Source organism: Salvelinus fontinalis, chromosome 26 (assembly GCF_029448725.1).
Source record: "Salvelinus fontinalis isolate EN_2023a chromosome 26, ASM2944872v1, whole genome shotgun sequence".
Classification (NCBI taxonomy): domain Eukaryota; kingdom Metazoa; phylum Chordata; class Actinopteri; order Salmoniformes; family Salmonidae; genus Salvelinus; species Salvelinus fontinalis.
This window is the reverse complement of record NC_074690.1, coordinates 38,175,893-38,201,698: the sequence shown is the minus strand read 5'-3', so window position 1 is coordinate 38,201,698 and position 25,806 is coordinate 38,175,893. Positions and strand designations below refer to the sequence as shown.

The window sequence follows — 25,806 nt, the reverse complement described above, 5'->3', positions numbered from 1 at the left end:
GTACAGGAATCGAACTACGTACACGTTATGACGGTGGAGAGAACGCTGCTCATTGGTTGAACCGGGTTCCTGTGCGCCTGACAGTTCTGCTGCAGTCTCTACAGACAGCCTGTCAAGCCCAGCGCATAGGCAGGTCAACGGGTACGGGACTGATCGAGTCGGGTGGTACCGAAGGAATTATTATCCAGCACAACGATACGGCATTTTTTCACCATGGACTCCTTCAAACGGTTTCAGGATGACGACTATAAAAACTGGATTAAAACGACCATGGGTCTGAATTGTCTAAAAACGCGACTAGGAGGGTTTCTGGAAAACGAAACCGAAACTTACCACGATCATCTCCGAAACAAAGTGAACACAGGAGGCAATGTATGTAAAACTGAATGTAACCTGAAGAAATGGATCCCCAAGTCAAAGCAGGTGATTAAAATATGTGAGTTAAAATGTAACTCGCATGATATCTGCGTTTCCGTCCCTACTTTTAAAATATGTTCTGCCCATATACTGATGTCACGAGTTTCACTGCTTGAAGTCTCTCACTTAATAGGCTACAACTGTTTTATGGAATTACTTTTGTGATTGTAATATCAAACAAACCTTTTGAATTCGAGAACCAAATTCTTATTGTTGCGAAGCAAAATAATAATATTGAGGGCAAAACATTAACCCAAAAGTATTGAGAGGAAAAATAAATAATATTGAATTGTAAATTCATGGAAAAAATGTTTTCAGTAAGCACGTTTCCATACACAGTTTGTATGGAGTGAAGTCATACCGTATAAAATAAATCGCACAGTTGTGATGGAAACAGGAAGTTTCGGTACAATTTTATAAATGCCGACAGATAATGTGTTTGTTCGAAAATGGTGGGATCTCTGTGTCGGTAAAATGAATTATGCGAGAAATGGCGGTGGAAACGCCTTTATGCGTAAATATTGATATAATAGCCACCCTACTGAAGTAAACTTGGGAGTCACGTGATGACATGTTGTGTGGTCCTTCCACTACGACTCGGGGAAACTGCAGTTTATTAGGCTACAGATGAAAAGGTAATGAAACCTCACAGGGTGGTGAAAGCGCACGGTGATCGTGATGCGTGTTTCCAATATATATCGAGGTTTCGATTCTGGTGACTTGACGATCGATGCTTGATTTGCCTTTTGACAAATACAAATATTCTCGCGTTTATCCATAATAATATCACTGATCAACCCATGACCCATGATCCCTAACCCCCTGTAGACTAGTCTACCCGGGGTTGCCATGTCTGCGGCTTTCTCTAAATTGTTCTAACCTGTTGCTGCAGATTATCAAGCAGTGAGCAGACTATTACTGAGTAAGTGGTGGGGATGGCTGGAAGGGTGTGTGTGTATTTAGAGCACTGGTTGAGAGCGCTGCTGCTGAGTCATGGAGACAGCAGCACGCACACGTCGTGACAACATTTTACCAGTTGTAGGTAGGCTATTTAGATTGTCATTATGGAGACACCTATTTACAACCCCTTTTCCATAAAACCTATTAATGCGCTATAACTGATATAACCGCGACAAAGCACTGGACAACGACTGGAAAACGACTTTAGGCTCACTAGTATGCTGTAGATAAATTCGCTCAGAGGTGGTTTAAAGTAAACTGCATTTGAAAGTCGACTTTTCTTATGGAAAACTTTATTAAGCAAAGGGTTTTACGCATGCTTAGTTCTTGGGTCTCGAGCACTGCGTTAGTGGACATTTGAAATGGAATGTATGGGTGCGTCTGTTATGGGAAAAAGTCCACAATAAACCTGACATTAAATGTGGAGAATGATAAATTTGCATTTGTTGGCCATCATGTAGTCTATTAATTTCTATGCCATTGTAGGCTACTGTAGTCTACCGTTTGATACACTATATACATAAAAGTATTTATAGTATGTGGACACCCCTTCAAATGAATGGATTTGGCTATTTCAGCCACACCCGTTGTATAAAATCGAGCACACAGCCATGCAATCTCCGTAGACAAACATTGGCAGTATAATGGCCTTACTGAAGAGCTCAGTGACTTCCAATGTGGCACTGTCATAGGATGCCACCTTTCCAACAAGTCAGTTTGTCAAATTTCTGCCCAGCTAGAGCTGCCCCGGGCAACTGTAAGTGCTGTTATTGTGAAGTGGAAACGTTTAGGAGCAACAACGGTGCTGGGAGCGCGTAGCACATAAAAATTGTCAGTCCTCAGTTGTAACACTTACTACAGAGTTCCAAACTGCCTCTGGAAACAACATCAGCACAATAACTGTTACTCGGGAGCTTCATGAAGTCGGTTTCCATGGCTGAGCAGCCTCACATAAGCCTAAGATCACCATGCGCAAGCTAGGCTGGAGTGGTGTAAAGCTCGCTGCCATTGGACTCTGGAGCAGTGGAAATGTGTTCTCTGGAGGGATGAATCATGCTTCACCATCTGGCAGTCCCACAAATGAATCAGGGTTTGGCGTAAGCCAGGAGAACAATACCTGTCTGACTGCATAGTGCCAACTGTAAAGTTTTGTGGAGGAGGAATAATGTTGTGGAGCTGTTTTTCATGGTTCGGGCTAGGACTCTTAGTTCCTGTGAAGGAAAATCTTAACGCTACAGCATACATTGACATTCTAGACGATTCTGTACTTCCAACTTTGTGGCAACAGTTTGGGAATGGTCCTTTCCTGTTCCAGCATGACAATGCCCCTGTGCACAAAGCGAGGTCCATACTGAAATGGTTTGTCGATCTGTGTGGAAGAACTTGACTGGCCTTCAGAGCTCTAACCTCAACCCCATCGAACAACTTTGGGATAAATTGGAACGCCGACTGCGAGCCAGGCCTAATCGCCCAACATCAGTGCCCGACCTCACACATGTTCTTGTGGCTGAATGGAAGCAAGTCCCCGCAGTAATGTTCCAACATCTAGTGGAAAGCCTTTCCAGAAGAGTGGAGGCTGTGATAGCAGCAATGGGGGCACCAACTCCATATTGATGCCCATGATTTTGGAATGAGATGTTCAACGCGATATCACTGAAGTCATTGCAAATCAATTTGTGCCACTTGTGTAGTCTACCTGGAATTGAAAAAAACAGATTTTAATAAATGGCCTATAACTTCAATTTGTTGTTGTAGCCTTGTGTTATTAGGCAATTATTAATGGCCATGTTAGGCTAATTCAATTAGAAATGATCAATTGTTACCATGGTCACTGCTCTATCTTAAATGTATCATTCTCCACATTTAATGTCAGTTTCATTGTGGACTTCGGCATGTTGGCCTATCAGGGCCTATAGGCTACTTGCATCTAGCTCAGCAAACCATGGCAAAGTTGAATTGCAATTATAAACCCAGATTTTAGTCAGTAGCCTATGCCTATTGAAATAACGAGTCAATCTCACAAACAGGCCATTTTATAACGGTTTGTAGTCTTAACATCTAACACATAATGGCACAATTGCCAGAAAATAGCCTAGCGTTCTTTTTTTGAAGTTCGTTCAAGTGTTTCTTTTTCAGAGATTTTGAGATCCTCTGTCCAACTTTCATCCCTCTAACTCTCCTGTCGGATTTATCAAGTTATGCACATGTGCAAAAGGGATTTAATTACAATTATAAACTGAATGCTGATTGGTTGAAAGCTGTGGTATATCAGACCGTGTACCACGGTATGACAACAACAACAACAATTATACTGTTCTAAATATGTTTAACCAGTTTATAATAGCAATAAGGCACTTCCGGGGTTTGTGGTATATGGCCATTATACTATGGCTAAGGGCTGTGTCCTAAAAACAGCCCTTAGTCGTGAAATATTGGCCATGTACCTGACCTCCTCGGGCCTTATTGCTTAATCATAGCAGTCAAAACAAGTTAAATCGACATCCATTGATGGAAAATGATCTGGCAAATTTAATAAGGGCGAATTAGCCTTTCTTTTGCGACATATTCTTAAGCTCACAATAATTATTATTTTGATGGAAAACTGAAGTTTGCTTCTTAGCTTACATCATTACAAATTCCGCAGATATTCCTTCTTAATTCGCTCTAACATTATAGAAAAAGGGTTTATTGGATAAATGTGGCAACTGTTCTGCTGCGAAAAAACGAAACATTTTTGAGCTAGTTTTCAGGCCTGGTAAGTGGGTTGAGATGTCATTGGGCTAGAAATTTGAACTTGACCTGGCAACCCTGAGCCTATCCTACCCTCATAGCCTACCCGCCCTGTATCTGCCAACTGTTGGCTAGAGCACGTGCTAAAACCAGACTAGGCACATTTGCTATTTAATTTTTGTAAAAAACTATGGGTAGAGTAGAAAATGCAATGGAAACACACTGAACTTTAGATTTTTATTCAGTACATGAAAACTTGAGGGAAAAGGTCAGCCTCACCCAATGATCCAGTTTGTTTACAACCTCGGTATGTTAGATATAGCTACCATGCAACCCGGATAACTTGCTAAATACTTGTTTGTTACTCTATAAAGTAGCTTGATTGCTAATTCCAGAATTCAGGGGATACAATACACATCTAAATTATCTTCAGCCCCTAACTATGTTAGGTAGCTAACAGGTTAAGAAGCTAGCTAGCATGTTGATTCACACATGACTGTGGTCATTTGTAGGTAGCTGCAGTGCAACATGACCAAAGCCAAAACCAACTTTTTCTAAACACCTCAATCTGCACGTATATGGCCAGTGACGATAGCTCCTTATGTACTTATCAAATTTGAAGAGCCATAGTAATAAACATATTTGTCATGTGTACTCCCTCTCCGGCCTCTAGGTCATCAGGTGGCTGATTATCCCGTACACCTGTCACCGTCGTCAAGCGCACCAGCGCCTCATGACACTCACCTGGACTCCATCACCTCCTTGATTAGCTTCCCTGTATCTGTCACTCCCCTTGGTTCTCTCGGGTGTTATCGACTCTGTTTTCACGTCGGCGCGTTGTTTGTGTTTCGCGTTTTATTGTTTTGTTTATTTATTAAAACACACTCTCCCTGTACTTGCTTCCCGACACGGCGCACTCGTTACAATAATCTTGGAGTTAGTCCTTGGCGAGACAGTTACTTGACTCAATACTGTTAAAGCTGCAAGACATGGGCATTACCACATAAGAGTTTTTCTTTACTCATGTCGACTGGAAAATCAGAGGCATGAAGCAGATAAGTGTTTAATTGCAGTAGTGGATTGATTTGTCATGTCCACGCCGTCGCAATCAGTCTGCAGAATTAACCATCACAAATGATTTTATGAAGGATATACCCCTTACTGTACATTTACACCTGTGATAGACACATTGTCCTTAGAAGAATGTTCAAGAAATGTACAATTTCCACAAAGTGTTCAACTCGTTTTCCTTGATAATGGTTTCCAACATATGATTGGCAGAACTTAACTAAAGAGCAAGAACATCTCTGTATTGTAATTGTATTTGCAGAATACCTTATTCAACATGTGGCCGGTAACAAATTGGTACTGTAAACTGGACTGAACACAGTTCAGCGACAATGGATAAGTCTGCCCCACTCATTCTCATCTGTACGGTTAGAAGTGTTTGTAGTATTGTTGGGAACGAAGTGATGTTCCTCTTCGGCTTCTCTCAGCTACGGAGGCAGATCATCAGCCTAACTACCTGTGGAAGAGGAACAGGAATTCTGCAAAAGGTTAACATGGGTGGAAACCCAACACAGATGATCAATGTACAACTAACGATAAGTGCACAAGTCATAATTGTTGTTCACGGAAACTGTACACTCCGGTTTAGTCAATGTTGTCACAACCAACTATACATGCATTACATTTACTCAGATATGGTCTTATTGTAGTTCAATTAGGTGTTATAGCACAGGTAGGGATGACAATTGAAACAATGCCGCCCTTCAGGGCCAAGAATGAGGAACACTAAAGTCGTGCACACTTTGGTAGAAAGGGTGAAGAATCAGAACACAAGTCGAGCCTCTACCCTTAACCTGAAGTACACATTCATACACTCTCCCTCTTGGCCATAGCCCTTTAAACTCGTACCCGTATACTGGTTGAAAATGGCAGATATGGACATTGATAAGCACGTAAATTGGAACGCAGTGGCTGTACAGTAACATGCTACACATGACGTCAGAGCTCAAGGGCCTCCACTTCATAGCGCTGTATTGGGTTTTGACTGACGGCCGTTAGGAACTTGAGCAGCACGCACAGCCCCAAAAAAGTTGCTCCATTCCTCCCGCTAATCGGCCAACTTTTGCAAATTGTTTTGTGTGTCTGAGTGAGGGAAATGCCGTAAATTACGAGGACTCTGTGTATTTTGAAAGATGTGACGTTGAGGATTTATAATAAATACCACTCTGATGTCATACGAGCAAGCCAAACACCCGTGAATCCAAATGTACACTTCACATTTCCACATCATAAAAGTCATGTCATATACAGTGTCAGTGATTTATAATCACTATGTTTAGTGTATTTACAGTTAGTTACAGTATAGTTACAAGATGACATGGCCTCGTACCCTGGGCTGTCCTGAACACAATGAGCCTATGCTTGCTGTGTTGTGAAGAAAATTTACAGTGGACCACGCATCTGAATGCACTCATGACTTCATTCTATGCTCACCAAAATTACCATCTGCTTCTCTGAATTGCCTCGTGAAAGCCTAACACTAAGGCCATTAAAATTTTTTTTTAGCTAGTCATATTGGCAATAGAATCCTACATTTTCCAACAATATTTTTGCCATGTTACTGAATCTATTTAGAGTATTTTCAGATTTTGGTATCAAAAAATGCGGTAAAAAGTACAGTAAATGTGAAATACACGTGAAGTCTTGGATTCAGTCTTGTCAGGTGAAGCGTCATGTCCTCACCTTTTAGTCTAATAATTTCCACATGATCTCCAAACGGTTCCCTTTTAATTGCTACCATGGTTATGCTTTGCTTACCATATTTCTCATGTAATAAACATTTCAATTTAGCCCTATCTATATAGGCCAATTCCCACGAGTGTAAGGGGTTGAAGGAATGAACTGGCGGTGTAAGGAATATGGCGGAACTCAATCATGGCTGTAGCAATCCATTGCCTTAAATCCATGAAAGGGAGTTAACAAGTAAATACCATTTGAAGAAGGCGGTTTAGGGCACCAAGTAATATTTCAGCCACGTTGGTGCCACTACAGCCCTTGCTCCCCATGGGAGAGCATCCTCACCTTGCAGCTTAGAAGGGCAGCTTGGTCAGCAGCATCTGGAAGACAGGAGGGGGCCGTCTGCTGGAGGAGCTGCTGGGTTTGCCTGCACACAGCAATGACTTAAGCCAGCTGAACCTCTCCCTTCTCATAGTTTCCTAAGGGTTGGAACACAAAATGGATTAGTTGGAAAGCACTAGGGGCAACAGTGGAGCGCATCTTTACTGAGTAGTGGGCACATGTTGTGGACGGGGATAGTGGGTGGGTGTAATTCCATGACTCTGGATCAGAATATTGTGTGTTCGATCCCAGTGTTGGACACTGATTTTTTTTTTACCTTATCCCAAACCTTGACCATTCGGAATGAGTACCTAAACTTAATCCTTAACTTCGAAACTTGACGTTTAGAGAAATGGAATGCAGCTCAGTGTTCAACACCATAGTGCGCACAAAGCTCATCACTAAGCAAAGGACTCTGGGACTAAACACCGCCCCCAGGTGGTATGGGTGGACAACACATCTGCCACGCTGATCCTGAACACGGGGGCCCCTCAGGGGTGCATGCTTAGTCCCCTCCTGAACTCCCTGTTCACTCACGATTGTGTGACCAAGCACGACTCCAACACCATCATTAAGTTTGCTGACGATGGTAGCATTGATCCTCCTCAGGGGACTGAAAAGATTTGGGGAAGGCCCAAAAAATTGTCAGACTCCAGTCACCCAAGTCATAGACTGCTGCTACTCACTGTTTATTATCTATACATAGTCACTTTACCCCTACCTACATGTACAAATTACCTCGACTAACCTGTACCCCTGCACATTGACTCGGTACCAGTACCCCCTGTATATAGCCTCGTTATTGTTATTTTGTGTTACTTTTTATACAATTGTTTCACTTTAGTTTATTTAGTAAATTTTCTTAACCAACAGTGCAGTTCAAGAAATAGAGTTAAGGGCTTGTAAGTAAGCATTTCAAGGTACGGTTGTATTCGCCGCATGTTACAAGTAAAATGTGATTTGAATGATACAGAGCAGCAGGAGCAACTCAGGGTGTAAAAACAAATGTAAATAAAATAAATATATATTTTCAAATGTGACTTTTTGAGCAACTTGGATAAATGTCTAATTATGCACTGAGACAGAGCTTATTGAGCAGACACACACACACACACACACACACACACACACACACACACACACACACACACACACACAGACACAGACAGCCAGTGAGAGCCGGGCCACAAAAAAAGAAACAAATGCAAAACATAATTGTCTATAGTACAATCAGACTGTAGTGAAAAGCTGCCCTTGCTCTCGAGAACCCAGGGCCATACAGCACTGGAGTTCATGAAAAGGGCTTGTAGTGCCTTTGTTCTTGAATAGCCACATACCACTAGAGTAACTTCAGAGTTACTTCAGTGCACCATATCTTGCTTGTTGGCTGTGATAGAAATGATATAGCCATGCTTGCTAATTGTTTCAATACATCTTCTAAATGTGAAATTACAAGACCCAAAAGACACTTACCAAAGGGTGTTTCCCTATGTCTTCCTTGTTGTAAAGCTGACATTATCTAGTTATACTAGTCAGGCCCATTGGGCTAACTAGCTAGCTAATAGCCACTGAGCCTTTATTTTATTTTTTTATGGAAAAGTTAAATAAATAATCAAGCTTTTTTATACACTAGCTGGCTAGTTATCAGAAGACACTGTTGCCTCTCAGCATTGCCAGCATTAACATACCTCAGTGAGCTGTACAGTCCACCATTTTATTTTAAATGACAATGAACTGTCTCTCCAAAACCAGTTGACCAATAGAGACGCATCATATACCTCCTCCCTCTAAGCCCCGCCTACCCAGAATGAACATGCCAAAACTTTGCAAACCCCAAAAAAAGGCAGTGAAGCAAAGGGCCGGATAATGTAACCAAATAGAGTAAAAAATTGCAGTCAGAGGTGTTTAATCGCAATTCCGTAATGATTGAAAATGTTTCACAGATTATATAGATTTTTTATTAATTTACAATTATTTTGTTTTTACCTTTCAAAATTATTTTCTTGCAATACTATTTATTTTGCTCTCAATACTTTTGGGGTAATGTTTGCATTCAATATTATTATTTGTGTTTGCAATAATAATTTGTTCTCGAATTCGAAAGGTTATCTTGATATTAAAAGCACAAAAGTAATGATATGGTTGTTCCTGTGTAAGCTTCCTCAAGTGTGTAAAGTGTGCGAGCCATGGAGAGATGAGATCTTGGCAAACCATTCATGTAAAGGCGGACAGGTCTACTGGAATAACTCCAAGCCGTACCTGTGGCCTACGAAGAAATGGGAGGTAGCCAAGGTAGAGTGTCTACATCTGGTGTAATGCTCTGGCTGTATTTATCATAAGTGTGTTAGATCCTGCCTTGGTAGTTGGTATGTCATTGTGTGTGTGTGTGTGTGTGTTTAGGTCTACATGCCCCGTGGAAATACGGACCATACTGCGGTGGACCAATTTGACATCTCAGCCTTCCTCAATCTCATGTCCCAATGCAGACACTTTGCCAAGTTTGTGAAGTCCAAAAATCTTATCACACAGGTAAACTTCCTCACACTCACAAATGTGCACATTTACCTGTGTATAAGTATGACGGTGTGTATGTGTGCAGGTGACCAACGTGAGGAACCAGGTGATGCATTCGGCTGACTTCCGGGTGGTGAAGATGGATTTAGAATCTTACCTAGGGCGAATCAAAGACCTGGGCCAGGCTCTGACAACACACTACCCCAAATTCAGTGAGCTGGCAGAGGAGATCGAACAGGTGTGTGTACGTGTGCTATTAAGTCCATACCTCACTTTTACATTGGGAACCTGACCGGTATCTTTGTCCCAGCTCCAGAATACAGACTTCGGTTTTATCATGAGCTGGGTTGGGAAGAAGATTGCACTTCCGGCAGATGAGAACCCAGAGAGCATGCTGAAACTCCAGAACTTTCTGAGTCTGGAACAACAGATACTGAAGGAAAAGTTGGAGTGTCTGTCCCAACGCTATGAAGAGGACAGAGAGACAGCCCTTACTGTAAGACACACACAAACACACACACGTCATGTTATTCTATCCTCGTGGGGACCTAAAATGTATTTCCATTCAAAATCCTTTTCTCCCCCCTAACTTTAACCCGTAACCCTAAACCTAATTTATAACTCTAAAGCTAACCCTAATTCTAACCCTAATTGTAACCCTAAGCTTAAAATAGCCTTTGTCCTCATGGGGACGTGGGAAATGTCCCCACGAGGGAGAATTTTTTTACTATCCTTGTGAGGACTTTTTGGAATTTTAGGTCCTCACAAGGATAGAAGAACCAACACGTGCGCACACACACACACACACACACACACACACACACACACACACACACACACACACACACACACACACACACACACACACACACACACACACACACACACACACACACACACACACACACACACACACACACACACACACACACATATCCTCCCTGTAAGGCACCTCAAATGTGTGTGTGTGTGTGTGTGTGTGTGTGTGTGTGTGTGTGTGTGTGCGTGTGTGTGTACCCCCAGCTGGAGGAGTTGCAGTGTGTGAGGGTGTTTCTGGAGGGGAACAATGACCTGCAGGTGAGCCTGGCGCCACAGTGGGAGAAACTGAGAGAGGTGCAGGAAAGAGTGGACACACTCACCGTCAGAGTGGACACACTGGAGAAGAACACACGCACACACGGTGAGTGAGGAGTGATGGATTCAACCCCACTCAGGGCATTTGTTTTCCAGAGAGAGAGCAGGGCTGTATTCATTAGTCAAATTCCATTGTAAAACGTTTTGTCTGTTGCAAAAAGATTTAACGTAAACCGTTTACTCTAAGAAACAAACAAGCAAACAGAGTAAATGGAACCAAACGGCAAGGGACCTACCTTAATTTGTCCAATAGAAACGCTCATTTTTCATTCCGATTAAACGGTTTCCATTGCAAAAAGTTTTGTAACAGACTAAACGTTTTGCAACAGAATCCAACTAATGAATACACCCCAGGTAGAGCGAGAGACCGAGAGAGAGATTGTAGAGAGACATAATGGAGTTACTGAGGAATCCAGCCCTACTCAGAGAGAGAGACTTGAGGGTTAAAATTACTTAAAAGATTCACATTTTTATTTAACCTTTATTTAAACTAGGCAGTTAACAACAAATTCTTATTTACAATGACGCCCTACCCCGGCCAAACCCTAACCCGACGACGCTGGGCAATTGTGTGCCGCCCTATGGGACTCCCAATCACATCCGCTTGTGATACAGCCTGGAATCGAACCAGGGTCTGTAGTGACGCCTCTAGCACTGAGATGCAGTGCCTTAGACGGCAAATGAATCTAGTGTACAACTTTAAGTGTTCACCACATTTACATTATGTCACACGGACAGACTTTACCATGAACATAGGAAAAATAGTGACCTATGGCAGCTGTGTGTTTTTCAGATCCTGAGTTCAGTACTGACATCCTCAGATATAAGAACCATCTGTATGAGGAGGCCAGGAGGCAAGGATGGCCTGAGCCTGTCTTCTCAGAGATAAAGGAAGCCCTCGGTATGTCAGAACCTTAACCCTAGCCTTGGGCCTGGAGTTCTTCCTTGTAGCCCATAACGGTCATCCAGACGATTCTGGCTAGGTTACATGGTCAGGAAAAACTCCTGGCCCTTATCCAATTCTGTGGTGTAAAGATGTCTTATAGTGGGTCATGCCGGGTTGTTTTATGATATTATATGTAATAGCTTTATAATATCAGAAAACGGCTCTATTAAAAATGTGTTGATTGTCAAATAAATTATTTATTATTATGTGAAAAACGTTGGAGATGCATGCAGCTGTGTCTCTGTGAGGACTGACCCTCTGGCTTCTCTCAAAATGGGTTTGTCCAGGTTACAGGGGTCGTGTGAAGGTGAGAGGTCAGACATTTGAAGGTGTTCAGGTGTGCCCAAAGTCGAAGACAGCGCACCAGGAAGTGGCTAAACTGGCCCTGAGCCAGCTAGCCAAGGACAGTGCTAGCCTGAGTGAGCTAGCCAATGACACCCAGGAGGGGGAGGCATCCAGTAGCCAGACGGACCAACCACAAAGCCTCTCATCCACAGGTGCTGTATTCCTCAGCCAATCAAATGTGTGGTATGGGTTAAAATATTGTATCAATAGTATCTGTTAAAATATAATATCATCATGGTTTGTTTCTCAAATGACCAATAGTCCTAAGTTGGTGTCGGTGTCTGATTGATTAACCTCTACCATGTAACTCTGTCTTAAGGCCCCGTGTTCTTTGGTAGTGTCACTGTGGTCCTTAAAACTGACATCACCTCTGGAGAGGGGCATTCTGGGGAGACAGAGGCTGTTCAGTCTGCCTACAAGAAACTAGCTCTCCTGTTGGATCTACCAGAATCAGGTTAAAGAGCCCTACAGTACAGTAATGTACATCTACCTTTACTGTCTTCACTTGTGTCCATCAAAATGCTTGTTGTCATGGAAACTCTTCTCTTGTACCTCAGCTTCCTCCTATAAGGATGTGGTCCTGGAGCACTGTCATACGCGGGATGTCCCACCCCCAGAGGAGGCCGTTCAATCTGATGCCGAGGGGAAGAGCTACCAATGCACTCTTCGATTCACTGGACCAATCACCTTCTATGTCCCAGGTAACACCACATTCAGTAGGCCATATGGATACTTTACAATGTTATGTTTCATGGTGTATTGAATGTAAATATAGTGTGTGTATGTCAAATGTATATAGATATATACTGTAAGTATTGTATAATGTTTAAAATATGGTTTCTGGTTCACTCCAGAGGGTTCCAGCAAAAAGAAACAGGCATATCAGCAGGCAGCTAAAGTGGCCCTCCAGCGGCTGTCCGGAGTCCTCGGCAGTAAGGAAGTGGTGGGAGGGAACTACGTGAGCACCCTGAAAGAGCTGCTGGAGGCTCAGACCCCACAACTTGACAAGCCTGCGTATGATGTCACAGACAGAGGAATGGGAGCGGGGGAGGTCACTGAGAGAGGGGGTGGAGTGGAGGAGAGTGGGGGGGGGGTAGGGAAGAAGGAGAAAGGAGTGGGGTCAAGCGAAGGTGAGGGCTGCCCTCACCTCCCACCAGCTCCCATGATACCTAGCGTGCAGCCCCCCGAGAGTCAGGTGGTCCCAGTGTCACTCATGGAAACCTTAGTTACTATGGACCCCATGGCTACCACAGTCCCCATAAATACCACAATTACCATGGAGACCCAGGGGGGAGGGGCCTCAGAGTCAGACCCCCACCAAGCCACGCCCACCCTCCCAGAGGAGAGCAGCGTCTCTTCAGGTACACAGAATCGCATTAAAACTCACAGCTTTATTGTCCAGTTCATATTAACAGACAACTTTGTACCTAGAAGAAGAAACAACAACAAAAATAAGACAACAGTCAATGAAAATGAGAACGTATGAAAAAGGTGAGGTCCTTTTATCTGTCCTCCATTTTTTTAGATGGCCAGGGGTTCGTTATGTGTGTGGCGGTACGTGTGCAGAAGGACCTCGCCCCACACGAGGCCTCCACTCCAGAGGAGGCGCTACAGGCAGCCTACTGCAGTCTGCTCCAGGGCCTGTCCCTGGATCCGCCACCTACAGCAGGTACACTACACACTTTAGATATGGGGGGACAACTTCATCCTACTTCATTGGTTAGTGGGTGTTGTTGTGACTCAGCCTGAACTCAGTGCTGCTCTTGCAGGTGGTGAGAAGCAGAGTGTGTTGGAGTTCTTCAGAAGGGCAAAGTGTGGCCCCCCAGTGGAGGACTGTGTAACAACAATGGAGGGAAAGCACAGATGCACTCTAAGAATCGTAGGCGAGCTAACTTTCCACAGCACAGGTGACTTTTTTTTCATTATATTGGCACATTTGATGAGATGTAAACATTGGTTATAAAGGGTAATTGCAGTTTTTCCAGGACATGACATGATCGATGTCTCACAATCACCTGTAACCCCCTCACCTCTCTCTCTCTCTCTCTCTCTCTCTCTCTCTCTCTCTCTCTCTCTCTCTCTCTCTCTCTCTCTCTCTCTCTCTAAGAGGCGGCCCCCAAAAAGCAGCAGGCAGAGCATTGGGCAGCTAAGGAGGCCCTGAGGTGTCTGAATGGGGTCCTGAGTGGGGTTTTGGGCGGAGACATCGGCAGAGCGGGTCCGAACTACAAGGGTAAACTCCAGGAGTTGCTGGTCAAGCATGGAGGAGGAGCCAAGCCAGAGTACAAAAATACTGAGGCTAACAAGATCAGAACAGGAGCCGGTTAGTCTGGACCTCTTTCTATCTCCCCACAGCTGCAGGTCAGGTGATGGGACACTGCTGCTGCTGGCTCTGCTCTGGTCAGAGGCTAAAAACTAACACAGCACTTATTCCATTATTAATACATTATCTTCTCTCTGTATCTTTCTCTATGTCTATGTCTGTCGCTCTCTCCTGACTTCTGTCTATCTCATGCTCTCTCTCCCCACAGCTGCAAGTCAGATGACCGGGGAAACTGCTGCTGTTGGCACTACTCTGCAGGGTGACAAGTTGTCAGTTAGTGATGCAGTTACCATGGAGACAACGCCTGAAGATTCCGGCCCGCCTCTGCCTAAGAGATCTGCAGGGGGAGAGATGGAAGGTGACTGTCCTCTCTTTGTTACTCTGCTCAAAAAAACGGAAAATGTCATTTTTCAAGGAACAGAATCAGAACCAGGAACGAAGCTGATCAATACTGTTCCGGAACAGAACCGTTATTTTAAAAGTAACCGTTTAATAACGTTCTTTTATATTCCAGACCAAAAAACGTTCAGTCCCACAAAGAAAGCAACAAAGCACCTATGCAAAGCACTCCCTCTGTCTTTCAGAAACCTCTTCCAGTGTCTGCCTGGCAGCTGAACATCTTTGTGTGTGTGTGTGTGTAGGCTACCTGCCTTTCCCCCTCTGAAGAATAGCTGTAGTCTACTGACATTACAAGTATGATTCAGAAGATGGAGAGAGAGATTTTGAATTAGAGAAGACTGGATTAACTTTTTGGGGATACTATAGTTATCACATTTCACATTGTATTTATTAACTACAAAAATAAGTTATTTAAGTTATTTTATTCTGGTGACGGTCTGCACACACAGTAATGTCAGCTAGCTTCTCCGGTCCAACGTTAAGCCAACTCTGAAGTTAAAGGACATTCAAAGTTCCTCAATAGAAGCCACTTCTCCGTAGGTGTAATACCGTGGGCCCTAATTCAGATAATGCCTGTTATATCAAGATTCCCAGCGCTTCAAGGCAAGCCTCCTCCTCCACCCTCACCCGCTCTCTCCCCACTCGCAAAATGTCAGTTGGATCTCACGGCCCTACACTTGTCTTTCCATCACACACGTAAACAACTCACTGAACTAGCTTGCCCGCCCCATAGCAAGCTGCTCTATCCGCACTGCATGATTGGTGAAGCCATTTAATGTCGAGCTAAATGTTTAAAAAAAATTTTTTTTTAAAAGGAACCCGAAAGGAACGATATTAACCAGCACTTTTTTGGGGTCCGAACCAGTTCAGAACTTTATGTATCTGGTCGGAACAGTGGGACGGAACAAAAAAAATGGTGGTTCAAAATGAAACGATTGGAAAATAATTTAGGTTCCTACCCCTGGACCTACCCTCTTTCTGAATGATTCTAAGCTTCAATATCAGTCCATTAGCAGTAACCTTTTACTCAGGACCTTTTACTTAGCGCTCGTGTGTGTGTGTTTCAGACATCCGGCAGTGTCTGGCACTGTGGAGTCTGCAGCCCCCGTGTGTGGTGTGTGAGGATGTGCCTGTGGAGCAGTTGTGTGAGTGGATGGTGGAGGTCCGACTAGACCGCCACGCCTTCCGGAACCAGACCCTGTTTAGCTCTAAGAAAGAGGCTATCCGCCGGTCCTACCACAGTCTGGGTAGAGCAGGGGATATCTGCCAGCATGGCACCGGTGAGCAATCAGTCATTCAATCAATTAATCAGCCAGAGCTGAGCCACAGATTGTTATTTAAAAAAATGTTTTAAACACCACTCCTCAGTAAATGGTTACACTACGTAACACCTATCTCACCATCCTCCTTATCTTCCTCCTCTCCCGTCTTCACACCCCTTCTCTCTCTCCCTCTTCCTCTCCTCCCGTCTCTCGCTCTCTCTCCTTCTCTCTGTAGATGAGAATAAGTCCACAGCGATGGTAAAGGCTTGTTTCCTGCAGCAGTCGTTCCCGTTGCCTGTGGAGGAAGTAGCAGAACCAGAGCAGGGAAGGTTCTGCTGCAATCTCAAAGACATCACCTGTGTCTTCACTTACCGTGGAGAGGGTATATAAGACCATGATTAGTTGAAATTGATTTATTTATCATATACTGTGCATTCGGAAAGTATTCAGACCCCTTCCCGTTTTCCAACATTTTGTTACGTTACAGCCTTATTCTAAAAAGGATTTTAAAAAATATAAAAAATCCTCAATCTCCACACAATACCCCATAATGACGAAGCTAAAACAGGCTTTTAGAAATGTTTGCTAATTTATTAAAAATAAAAAACAGGAATACCTTATTTACATAAGTGTTCAGACCCTTTGCTATGACACTCGAAATTGAGCTCAGGTGCATCCTGTTTCCATTGATCATCCTTAAGATGTTTCTACAACTTGATTGTAGTCCACCTGTGCTAAATTCAATTGATTGGACATGATTTGGAACACCTGTCTATATAAGGTCCCACAGTTTTGCATGTCAGAGCAAAAACCAGGTCATGAGGTCGAAGGAATTGTCCATAGAGCTCCGAGACCGTATTGTGTCGTGGCAAAGATCTGGGGAAGGGTACCAAAAAATTACTGCAGCATTGAAGGTCCCCAAGAACACAGTGAACTCCATCATTCTTAAATGGAAGAAGTTTGGAAACACCAAGACTCTTCCTTGAGCTGGCTGACCGGCCAAACTAAGCAATCGGGGGAGAAGGGCCTTGGTCAGGGAAGTGACCAAGAACCCGATGGTCACTCTGACAGAGCTCCAGAGTTCCTCTGTGGAGATGGGAGAACCTTTCAGAAGGACAACCATCTCTGCAGCACCACCAATCAGACCTTTATGGTAGAGTGGCCAGATGGAAGCCACTCCTCAGTAAAAGGCACATGGCAGCCCGCTTGGAGTTTGCCAAAAGGCACCTAAAGGACTCTCAGACCATGAGAAACAAGATTCTCTGGTCTGATGAAACCAAGATTGAAAACTTTGTCCTGAATGCCAAGCATTATGTCTGGAGGAAACCTGGCATCATCCCTTTGATGAAGCATGGAGGTGGCAGCATCATGCTGTGGGGATGTTTTTCAGCGGCAGGGACTGGGAGACTAATCAGGATCGAGGGAAAGATGAACGGAGCAAAGTACAAAGAGATCCTTGATGAAAACCTTCTCCAGAGCTCTCAGGACATCAGACTGAGACGAACAACAGGACAACGACCCTAAGCAGACAGCCAAGACAACACAGGAGTGGCTTCTGTACAAGTCTCTATGTCCTTAAGTGGCCCAGCCAAAGCCCAGACTTGAACCCGATCGAACAACTCTGGAGAAACGTGAAAATAGCTGTGCAGTGACGCTCCCCATCCAACCTGACAGAGCTTGAGAGGATCTGCGGAGAAGAATGGGAGAAACTCCCCAAATACAGGTGGGCCAAGCTTGTAGCGTCATACCCAAGAAGACTCAAGGCTGTAATCGCTGGAAAAGGTGCTTTAAAGTACTGAGTAAAGGTTCTGAATACTTATGTAAATGGGATATTTCCATTTATTTTATTTTATACATTTTCAGACATTTCTAAAAACCTGTTTTCACTTTGTCATTATGGGGTTTTGTGTGTAGATTGATGAGGGAAAAAAACTATTCAATTCATTTTAGAATAAGGCTGTAACGTGACAACGTGGGACGAAATCAAGGGGTCTGAATACTTTCTGATTGCACTGTAGGAGAGCGTAGTGCAGGATAATGTTCGTAAATGAATGTACTGAATGAACTGTATCACATTGCTAAAGGCAGATTTGATTGACAGGTTCCAGTGAGGCTGCAGCATGTCAGTCAGCCTACCAGAGGGCGCTGTCTTGTCTTGCTCCTTTCATTGGCTACTGTGGTCCTGTGGCCCCACCCAGCAGCACTGAGGATGCGAAGCGAAGGCTCAGCACTCTGTTGGAGGGGACAGCCCTTACATCTGCGAACTCCGCCCTTTCAGAATCTCAGTACAGAATCTCCGCCAAGCTTAGGTTCTCGGGGTAAAGACTGATAACAATCTATATAACGTTAATTTCTAAATATCATTGCATTTAAAGTTGAATGAATAGTCCCTCAGTGTTTTTTTTTGTTGATATGTTGAAAATGAGTATTTTGAGTGAACTCTCTCTTTACCACACAATTATATAATGGACTTGTTTGTAGTGAGTAGTAGTAACTGCCTGATGGTGGTGCATGATTGTGATCGGATTGGCAGGTACAGCATGGAGACTGAAGGACAGGACAGTAAGAAAGCTACCAGAGCCCAACTCAGCAAGCACTTACTGGGCCTACTTGGGGAGGATGAGATGGGTCAGTACCACACACACAACACACACACACACACACACACACACACACACACACACACACACACACACACACACACACACACACACACACACACACACACACACACTAGTGTTGATATTGTGAATCCCTCCACAGACTCCACAGCCTCGGTGAGGAACGTTCTAGATGAGTGGTTTGTGAAGAGAGGTCTGGAGAAACCTGGATTTGAGGACACTAATGACAAGTTTGGGACAAAAGTCACCTTCTCTGCCCCTCTCATCTGCTCCTACAAAGGTAGGCCTCTGACACACATTTACCTTTCAGTGATTTAGCAGACGCTCTTATCCAGAGTGACATACAGTAAATGCATATATTTTTATACTGGTCCCCTGTAGGGGACACACACACTCTCGCTCTCAGGCTATTTTCTGATTGGCTGTTCTCTCTGTCCTTCTGAAGAGTGGCAAGCCAGCCGGGAAAAAGCTAAGAAGAAATTAATCGATGAACTGCAAAGGCGGGTCAAATACCTTTGTGATGGAAGCACCAACTGAGGGCCCACTGACCAATCATAAAATATAGTTTACTTACCCTGGCTCCTGCATGAAACGACAAAATGTCCTCTATTTCCCAGTCTGGATCTCTCTCTTCCAAGTTTTCCCTCTTTTCCTCTGTGTTTCGTCAGTGCTAGTGGTGTTGGTGATAGATGTCTGTCTGTAATAGTATGGCTTTAATAGTATATAATTCACTCTTTGCATGCACTGTTTTTACCACTGGTTATGGCCCTGATATGAAATGATCCTACATTGAGCAGCTGTTTTAGTTTTACACAGTCTAGTAACATAATGAATGCACTTGTGTGCACCCCAGGTGTAGTACTTTTTCATCTTTAATATTTCCCTAAGTATTTTAACACTAAATGAAAACACTCCTCTCTGATAATAAAAATGCCATCCACTACTTTGAATGATGTACTTGTCTGTCTCATCTGTCTCTAAAATGACTGGTCTTACTGCTGTGAACAGGGGGTAATGGGGAACTGGTGTAATCGTTCAGCTGTCACTGGTCAAAGTATTTTGTATGGTTGGCTGAGTGTGAGTAATGTCGGGCGAATTGTATGGAATCCTGGAGTGGGTTGGTTGAAACATACACCGGCATGTTGAGGTTTCAGCCCGAATATAAGTACTCTAATGTTGTTGGTCTCAACATCGAATGAAGAGAGTCTTGACTACTAGTCAATAAACATATTTTAAAAAATTGGCATCACTTCATCTTCATTACCTTTCCTTCTTAACTTTACATTGCCTAAATCATTTTTGACTAATGTTCATAGTCATGATGGTCGATGCTAACTTCCTTTTCAGCTGAAACGGTCATCTAATACTTTACCCAGGGGGCACCAGAGCTCCTCTTCACCACACTACCACAGGATACATTGGTGTGCGCGTTGAATGAGGGTATAGAGACAGAAACCACTTCCAAACACATTGCATGACCCGACAGACAGTCTGACTGTACCACATCCTGAAATAAATAAGTCAACTCTTCTTTCTGTCTCTCTCCCTGTGGCTCTGGTACCTGTATGTTGGTGCTTGATTAGCCTCGTCCCAATTTAGACACTCCTCGACAGGAGGCCAGTGGAGTCAGGTGTCAGGAATACTATTCTTCTAGGCTGCTATTTATTGTTATTTCCTGCACCAGCACCTTATAATGTGACTGTCTATGAACATATTATTACACATACCATCTGATGCCAGGCCGGCGGTGCTACTGCACTCTGATCTGGGTTTGTTGACATCCTGTTCAGGCCGACAGCCCGTTTCCCATGAGATGCAGGCAGTTAAGGCACACAGAGAGAGTGAAACCGAGAGAGGGAAGGGTGAGATAGGAGTGTGTGTGTGTGGGGGGGTGAAGTGGATATATATTATGTGTCTGGTGGTAGATGGGGAGGGAGGGAGTGTTCAAGACCGTAGTAGCGTAGTTATATTTTCATACCAAGGTTGATAGAGAATTAAGTAAAATAAGAACATGGATCTTAAATATTGCTGAAAGGAAACTCCTCTCCCTTTTTTATAAATAGCTACTCACCTGGCTGCGATGTGTGTAGTGGTCCTAGGTGTGTCTACTACTAGACAGCCACTTTAGACTCTTGAGACCTCTACATTTGACACATCTCCAACCCCCACCACCCCTAAACAGATGCTTGAGCTGCGGTAGGCCCATCTCTCGCATAGCATCTGATTGCGGTGGATCTGCTTCTCTTTCCAAAACCACTTGTGTGTCGCTCTTTGGTCGTCCGCTGCTATGTGCCAAGCCTATAGCGCACTGAGCACCTCGCTCCGCTGTCTGGCCCGCCGCGAAGTCTGTCTTTACATACAGGGAATAATTATGCTGTTATGACAGGGGGAAAACTCAAGTGGTTTAATACGTAAAAAGCTTCCAAACAATCATTTGAAATAACCCATGTGGGGTAAGTAAATAAAGAAAACTAAGCCATATTTTTGGTCATTGTCTCCCATGTTCAGTAGTGACCCGTCATTCAGGGCAGTTAATAAAGCTGCATACTAACATGGTCTCTTTTTTGTTTTCTTGAGTAAGGCAGCTCAAGATGCAGGTGTTTCAGCCTAGCTCAGTGCTTTCTGCGATGGTTGGGCAAGGCAAGCCAGCAGAAAATACGTAGTGTTGTGCCGTGATTGGCTCAGTGTTCTGTCACTCATGGGGACACTAGGTCACCGCCAAGTCTAAGGGTAGAGCTTTAAAATTCTAGCCCCTTGGGTGCTGCCATAGAATTACATTAGAAGTGCCCATCCAAGAAGGCTCAAGGTCATTCGCCACAGATAAAATGACGTCAAATCACGTTATCTCTACAGTATCTAAAAAGCTTGGACACACCTATTCATTCAAGGGTTTTTCTTTATTTTCCTTATTTATTATTTTCTTACATTTTTACTACATTGTAGAATAATAGTGAAGACATCAAAACTATGAAATAACACATGGAATCATGTAGTAACCAACAAAAGTTTTAAACAAATCAAAATATTTTATATTTGAGATTCTTCAAAGTAGCCACCCTTTGCCTTGATGGCAGCTTTGCACACGTGGCATGGTGTCACACCCTGACCGTAAAGAGCTTTTTATGTCTCTATTTTGGTTTGGTCAGGGTGTGATTTGGGTGGGCATTCTATGTTCTTTTTTCTATGATTTGTATTTCTGTGTGTTTGGCAGGGTGTGGTTCTCAATCAGAGGCAGCTGTCTATCGTTGTCTCTGATTGAGAACCATACTTAGGTTGCCTTTTCCCACCTGTATTTGTGTGTAGTTGTCCATGTGTAGTTGCCTGTCAGCACTCATTTTTGTATAGCGTCACGGTTCATTTGTTATTTTGTTAGTTTGTTCTTCCCTGTTTTGGAGACATACGTGTTATTTGGGCATTGCCTGTTTGTTTGGCTAGACTACGCGAAATAACTGCATTTCTTTGGAAGTTTGCTCTCTGTGCCTGACTCTACACCCACCACTCCTAGAAATACATGACACATGGTCTATTCATTTGCTGAAAATGACTATAAGAAGTATTGTACTGAGATGAGTAGTAATACCTAATTAGAACTAAAAGCACTTTCAGAATGAGTGGATAGTGTTTTCAACATTTGAGTGTGTTTTAATGTCACCAGATTGTTTTACCTTTTGATTTATATGACCCTACTGAAACCGAGTGTAAATCCTTCCTCCCTCTGGTTCAGGAGGACACCGTACGTCCACACTTTCAGAATGAATCTGAAGGATTGAGACTTCAGGTGAGTCACTCTGTATTATTCTGAGAACATGAATAAATATGATTTCAAAAGTATTCATTAAACATGGAAAATAAACTTAAACTCTCACTCCTCACTACACACATGCACTATTACCTCCCATGTTATAGCAGTCCGTGTAAGGCCTTGTAGTCAGTGTTATGAGCTGTACATTTGTGAGAATAACTGCACTTCATTAACAATCAACAAGTACACAAAGTAGCAGCCCATAATGCAACACAATGCAGCAAACATAACAGCCTCCAAATCACTAAGTCCACATCTGCAGATAGTCCCTGCAGACAGCATACCCCCGACCACACACCCCCTGGACAAAACACAGCTGAGAGACGAGAGGCTGTAGAGTGGTAGGTTGTCACACACACACACACACACACACACACACACACACACACACACACACACACACACACACACACACACACACACACACACACACAGTGCTTGTAATATAGTTAACAATTTTATGTTTTCAACAGAGATTGGACTTGTTTGTTTGTTTGTTTGTGTGTGTGTATATATATATATACACTTAATTGAGCCTTTGAGACAATGCTTTTGTTGTTTACAAAAGTGCACGTTTGTTGTTCCAGATGGAGGAACGCTTTGAAGTGTGTGTGTAATAATTTGGTCGGTACTAATATTTGTTCTATTTCACATGTGAGAATTAGAAATGTGTTTTTTTGTTTTTTTCATATCCCACTCTCTGAAAGGATTGGATAGGTGTTAACAAAAGGTAACGACTGCATCTTGCCCTGTGATAGGTTAAGGGGATCCTCATTACAGATCGGCCCACAAGCCTAGGGGTTAACGATGATGGGGTTTAAGCAGGTAGCCTAGCGGTTTGAGCATTGGGCCAGTAACTGAGAGGTTGCTAGTTTGACTCCCCGAGCCGACAAGGTGAAACATCTATGGATGTGCCATTGAGCAAGGCACTTAACCCTTATGACTCCAGGGTTACCGTTCATAATGGCTGGCTGTGACCCCACTCTCCATTATGATCAGTAACCCTGGAGCCATTAGGGTTAAGTGCCTTGCTCAAGGGCACATCCATAGATGTTTCACCTTGCCACTCAGTTAAACCTAGCATGGTGGAGGCAGCATCAGGCAAATAGTATGGGCAGCAATTTGATTAGGTGTTCAGGAGTCTCATGGCTTGGTGGTAGAAGCTGTTTAGAAGCCTCTTGGACCTAGACTTGGCGCTCCGGGACAGCGTGCCATGCTGTAGCAGAGAAGTCTATGACTAGGGTGGCTGGAGTCTTTGACAATTTTTAGGGCCTTCCTCTGACACCGCCTGGTATAGAGGTCCTGGATGGCAGGACGGTTGGCCCCAGTGATGTACTGGGCCATTCGCACTACCCTCTGTAGTGCCTTGCGGTCGGTGGCCGAGCAGTTGCCATACCAGGCAGTGATGAAACCAGTCAGGATGCTCTCAATGGTGCAACTGTATAACCTTTTGATGATCTGAGGACCCATGCCAAATCTTTTCAGTCTCCTGAGGGGGAATAGGTTTTGTCGTGCCCTCTTCACGACTGTCTTGGTGTGCTTAGACCATGTTAGTTTGTTGGTGATGTGGATACCAAGGAACTTGAAGCTCTCAACCTGCTCCACTGTAGCCACGTCGATGAGAATGGGGGCGTGCTCACTCCTTTTTTTCCTGTAGTCCACAATCATCTCCTTTTTCTTGATCATGTTGAGGGAGAGGTTGTTGACCTGGCACCACATGGCCAGGTCTCTGACCTCCTCCCTATAGGCTGTCTCGTCGTTGTCAGTGATCAGACCTACCCCTGTTGTGTCATCAGCAAACTTAATGATGGTGTTGGAGTCGTGAAGTCATGAGTCAACAGGGAGTACAGGAGGGGACTGAGCAAGCACCCCTGATAGGCCCCTGTGTTGAGGATTAGCGTGGCGGAGGTGTTGTTACCTACCCTTACCACCTGGGGGCGGCCCGTCAGGAAGTCCAGGATCCAGTTGCAGTTGGAGGTGTTTAGTCCCAGGGTCCTTAGCTTATTGATGAGCTTTGAGGGCACTATGGTGTTGAACTCTGAGCAATAGTTAATTAATAGCATTCTCACATAGGTGTTCCTTTTGTCCAGGTGGGAAAGGGCAGTGTGGAGTGCAATAGAGAAGGCATCATCTGTGGATCTGTTGGGGCGGTATGCAAATTGGAGTGGGTCTAGGGTTTCTGGGACAATGGGGTTGATGTGAGCCATGACCAACCTTTCATGGCTACAGACGTGAGTGCTACGGGTCGGTAGTCATTTTGGCAGGTTAACTTAGTGTTCTTAGGCACAGGCACTATGGTGGTCTGCTTAAAACATGTTGGTATTACAGACTCGGACAGGGAGAGTTTGAAAATGTCAGTGAAGACACTTGCCAGTTGGTCATCGCATGCTCGCAGTACACGTCCTGGTAATCCGTCTGGCCGTGCGGTCTTGTGAATGTTGACCTGTTTAAAGGTCTTACATCGGCTGCGGAGAGCGTGATCACACAGTCTTCCGGAACAGCGGGTGCTCTAATGCATGTTTCAGTGTGATTTGCCTCGAAGCGAGCATAGAAGTAGTTTGGCTTGTCTGGTACGCTCGTGTCACTGGAAGCTCTCAGCTGTGCTTCCCTTTGTAGTCTGTAATGGTTTGCAAGCCCTGCCACATCCGACGAGGGTCAGAGCTGGTGTAGTACGATTCCATCTTAGTCCTGTATTGATACTTTGCCTTTTAGATTGTTCGTCGGAGGGCATAGCGGGATTTCTTATAAGCTTCCAGGTCCCACTCCTTGAAAGCGGCAGCTCTAGCCTTTAGCTATGTGCGGATGTTGCCTGTAATCCATGGCTTCTGGTTGGGATATGTACGTACTGTCACTGTGGGGACAGTATGTACATCATCAATGCACTTATTGATGACTGATGTGGTGTACTCCTCAATGCCATCGGAGGAATCCCGGAACATATTCCAGTCTGTGCTAGCAAAACAGTCCTGTAGCTTAGCATCTTCTTCATCTGAGTACAGTAACACACTCACTGTCATTTGCTGTTGTTATTTTGTCCACTAGTTTGAGACACTGTCATTTCAGTTTTTGACCCCCAGACTAGTTTGAATTTGCCCTAGACAATCATATCGGAGGTCAGTTTTGCATTGTTGGTAATTGGTCAAATGATGGGCAACTTCTACCTGGAGCATAAATGACCCCTGTTGGTACCGTCATAACCTCTGACCTTTTACGTTAATGTCATTGTGAAG

At 43.9% G+C, this 25,806-nt stretch overlaps 1 protein-coding gene across 2 annotated transcripts; it reads left to right on the top strand.

Annotated features, from left to right (window-relative positions):
* The first annotated feature begins 80 nt into the window (after positions 1-80).
* Positions 81-19,724, top strand: si:ch211-91p5.3 (uncharacterized). Of its 2 annotated transcripts, none has more exons than XM_055883811.1 (21): positions 81-423; positions 9,391-9,525; positions 9,634-9,762; positions 9,833-9,985; positions 10,058-10,243; positions 10,771-10,927; positions 11,675-11,782; positions 12,115-12,324; positions 12,492-12,626; positions 12,730-12,873; positions 13,027-13,533; positions 13,698-13,841; positions 13,942-14,079; positions 14,280-14,492; positions 14,701-14,850; positions 15,959-16,171; positions 16,389-16,535; positions 18,255-18,471; positions 18,687-18,781; positions 18,917-19,054; positions 19,220-19,724. In XM_055883811.1, exons 1-21 carry the CDS (start codon positions 214-216, stop codon positions 19,309-19,311), a joined length of 3,621 nt encoding a protein of 1,206 aa, XP_055739786.1. In that variant the 5' UTR covers positions 81-213; the 3' UTR covers positions 19,312-19,724. The 2 variants fall into 2 exon arrangements, with proteins under 2 accessions (XP_055739786.1, XP_055739787.1); XM_055883812.1 differs by having other exon boundaries at positions 346-436.
* Positions 19,725-25,806: the final 6,082 nt, after the last annotated feature.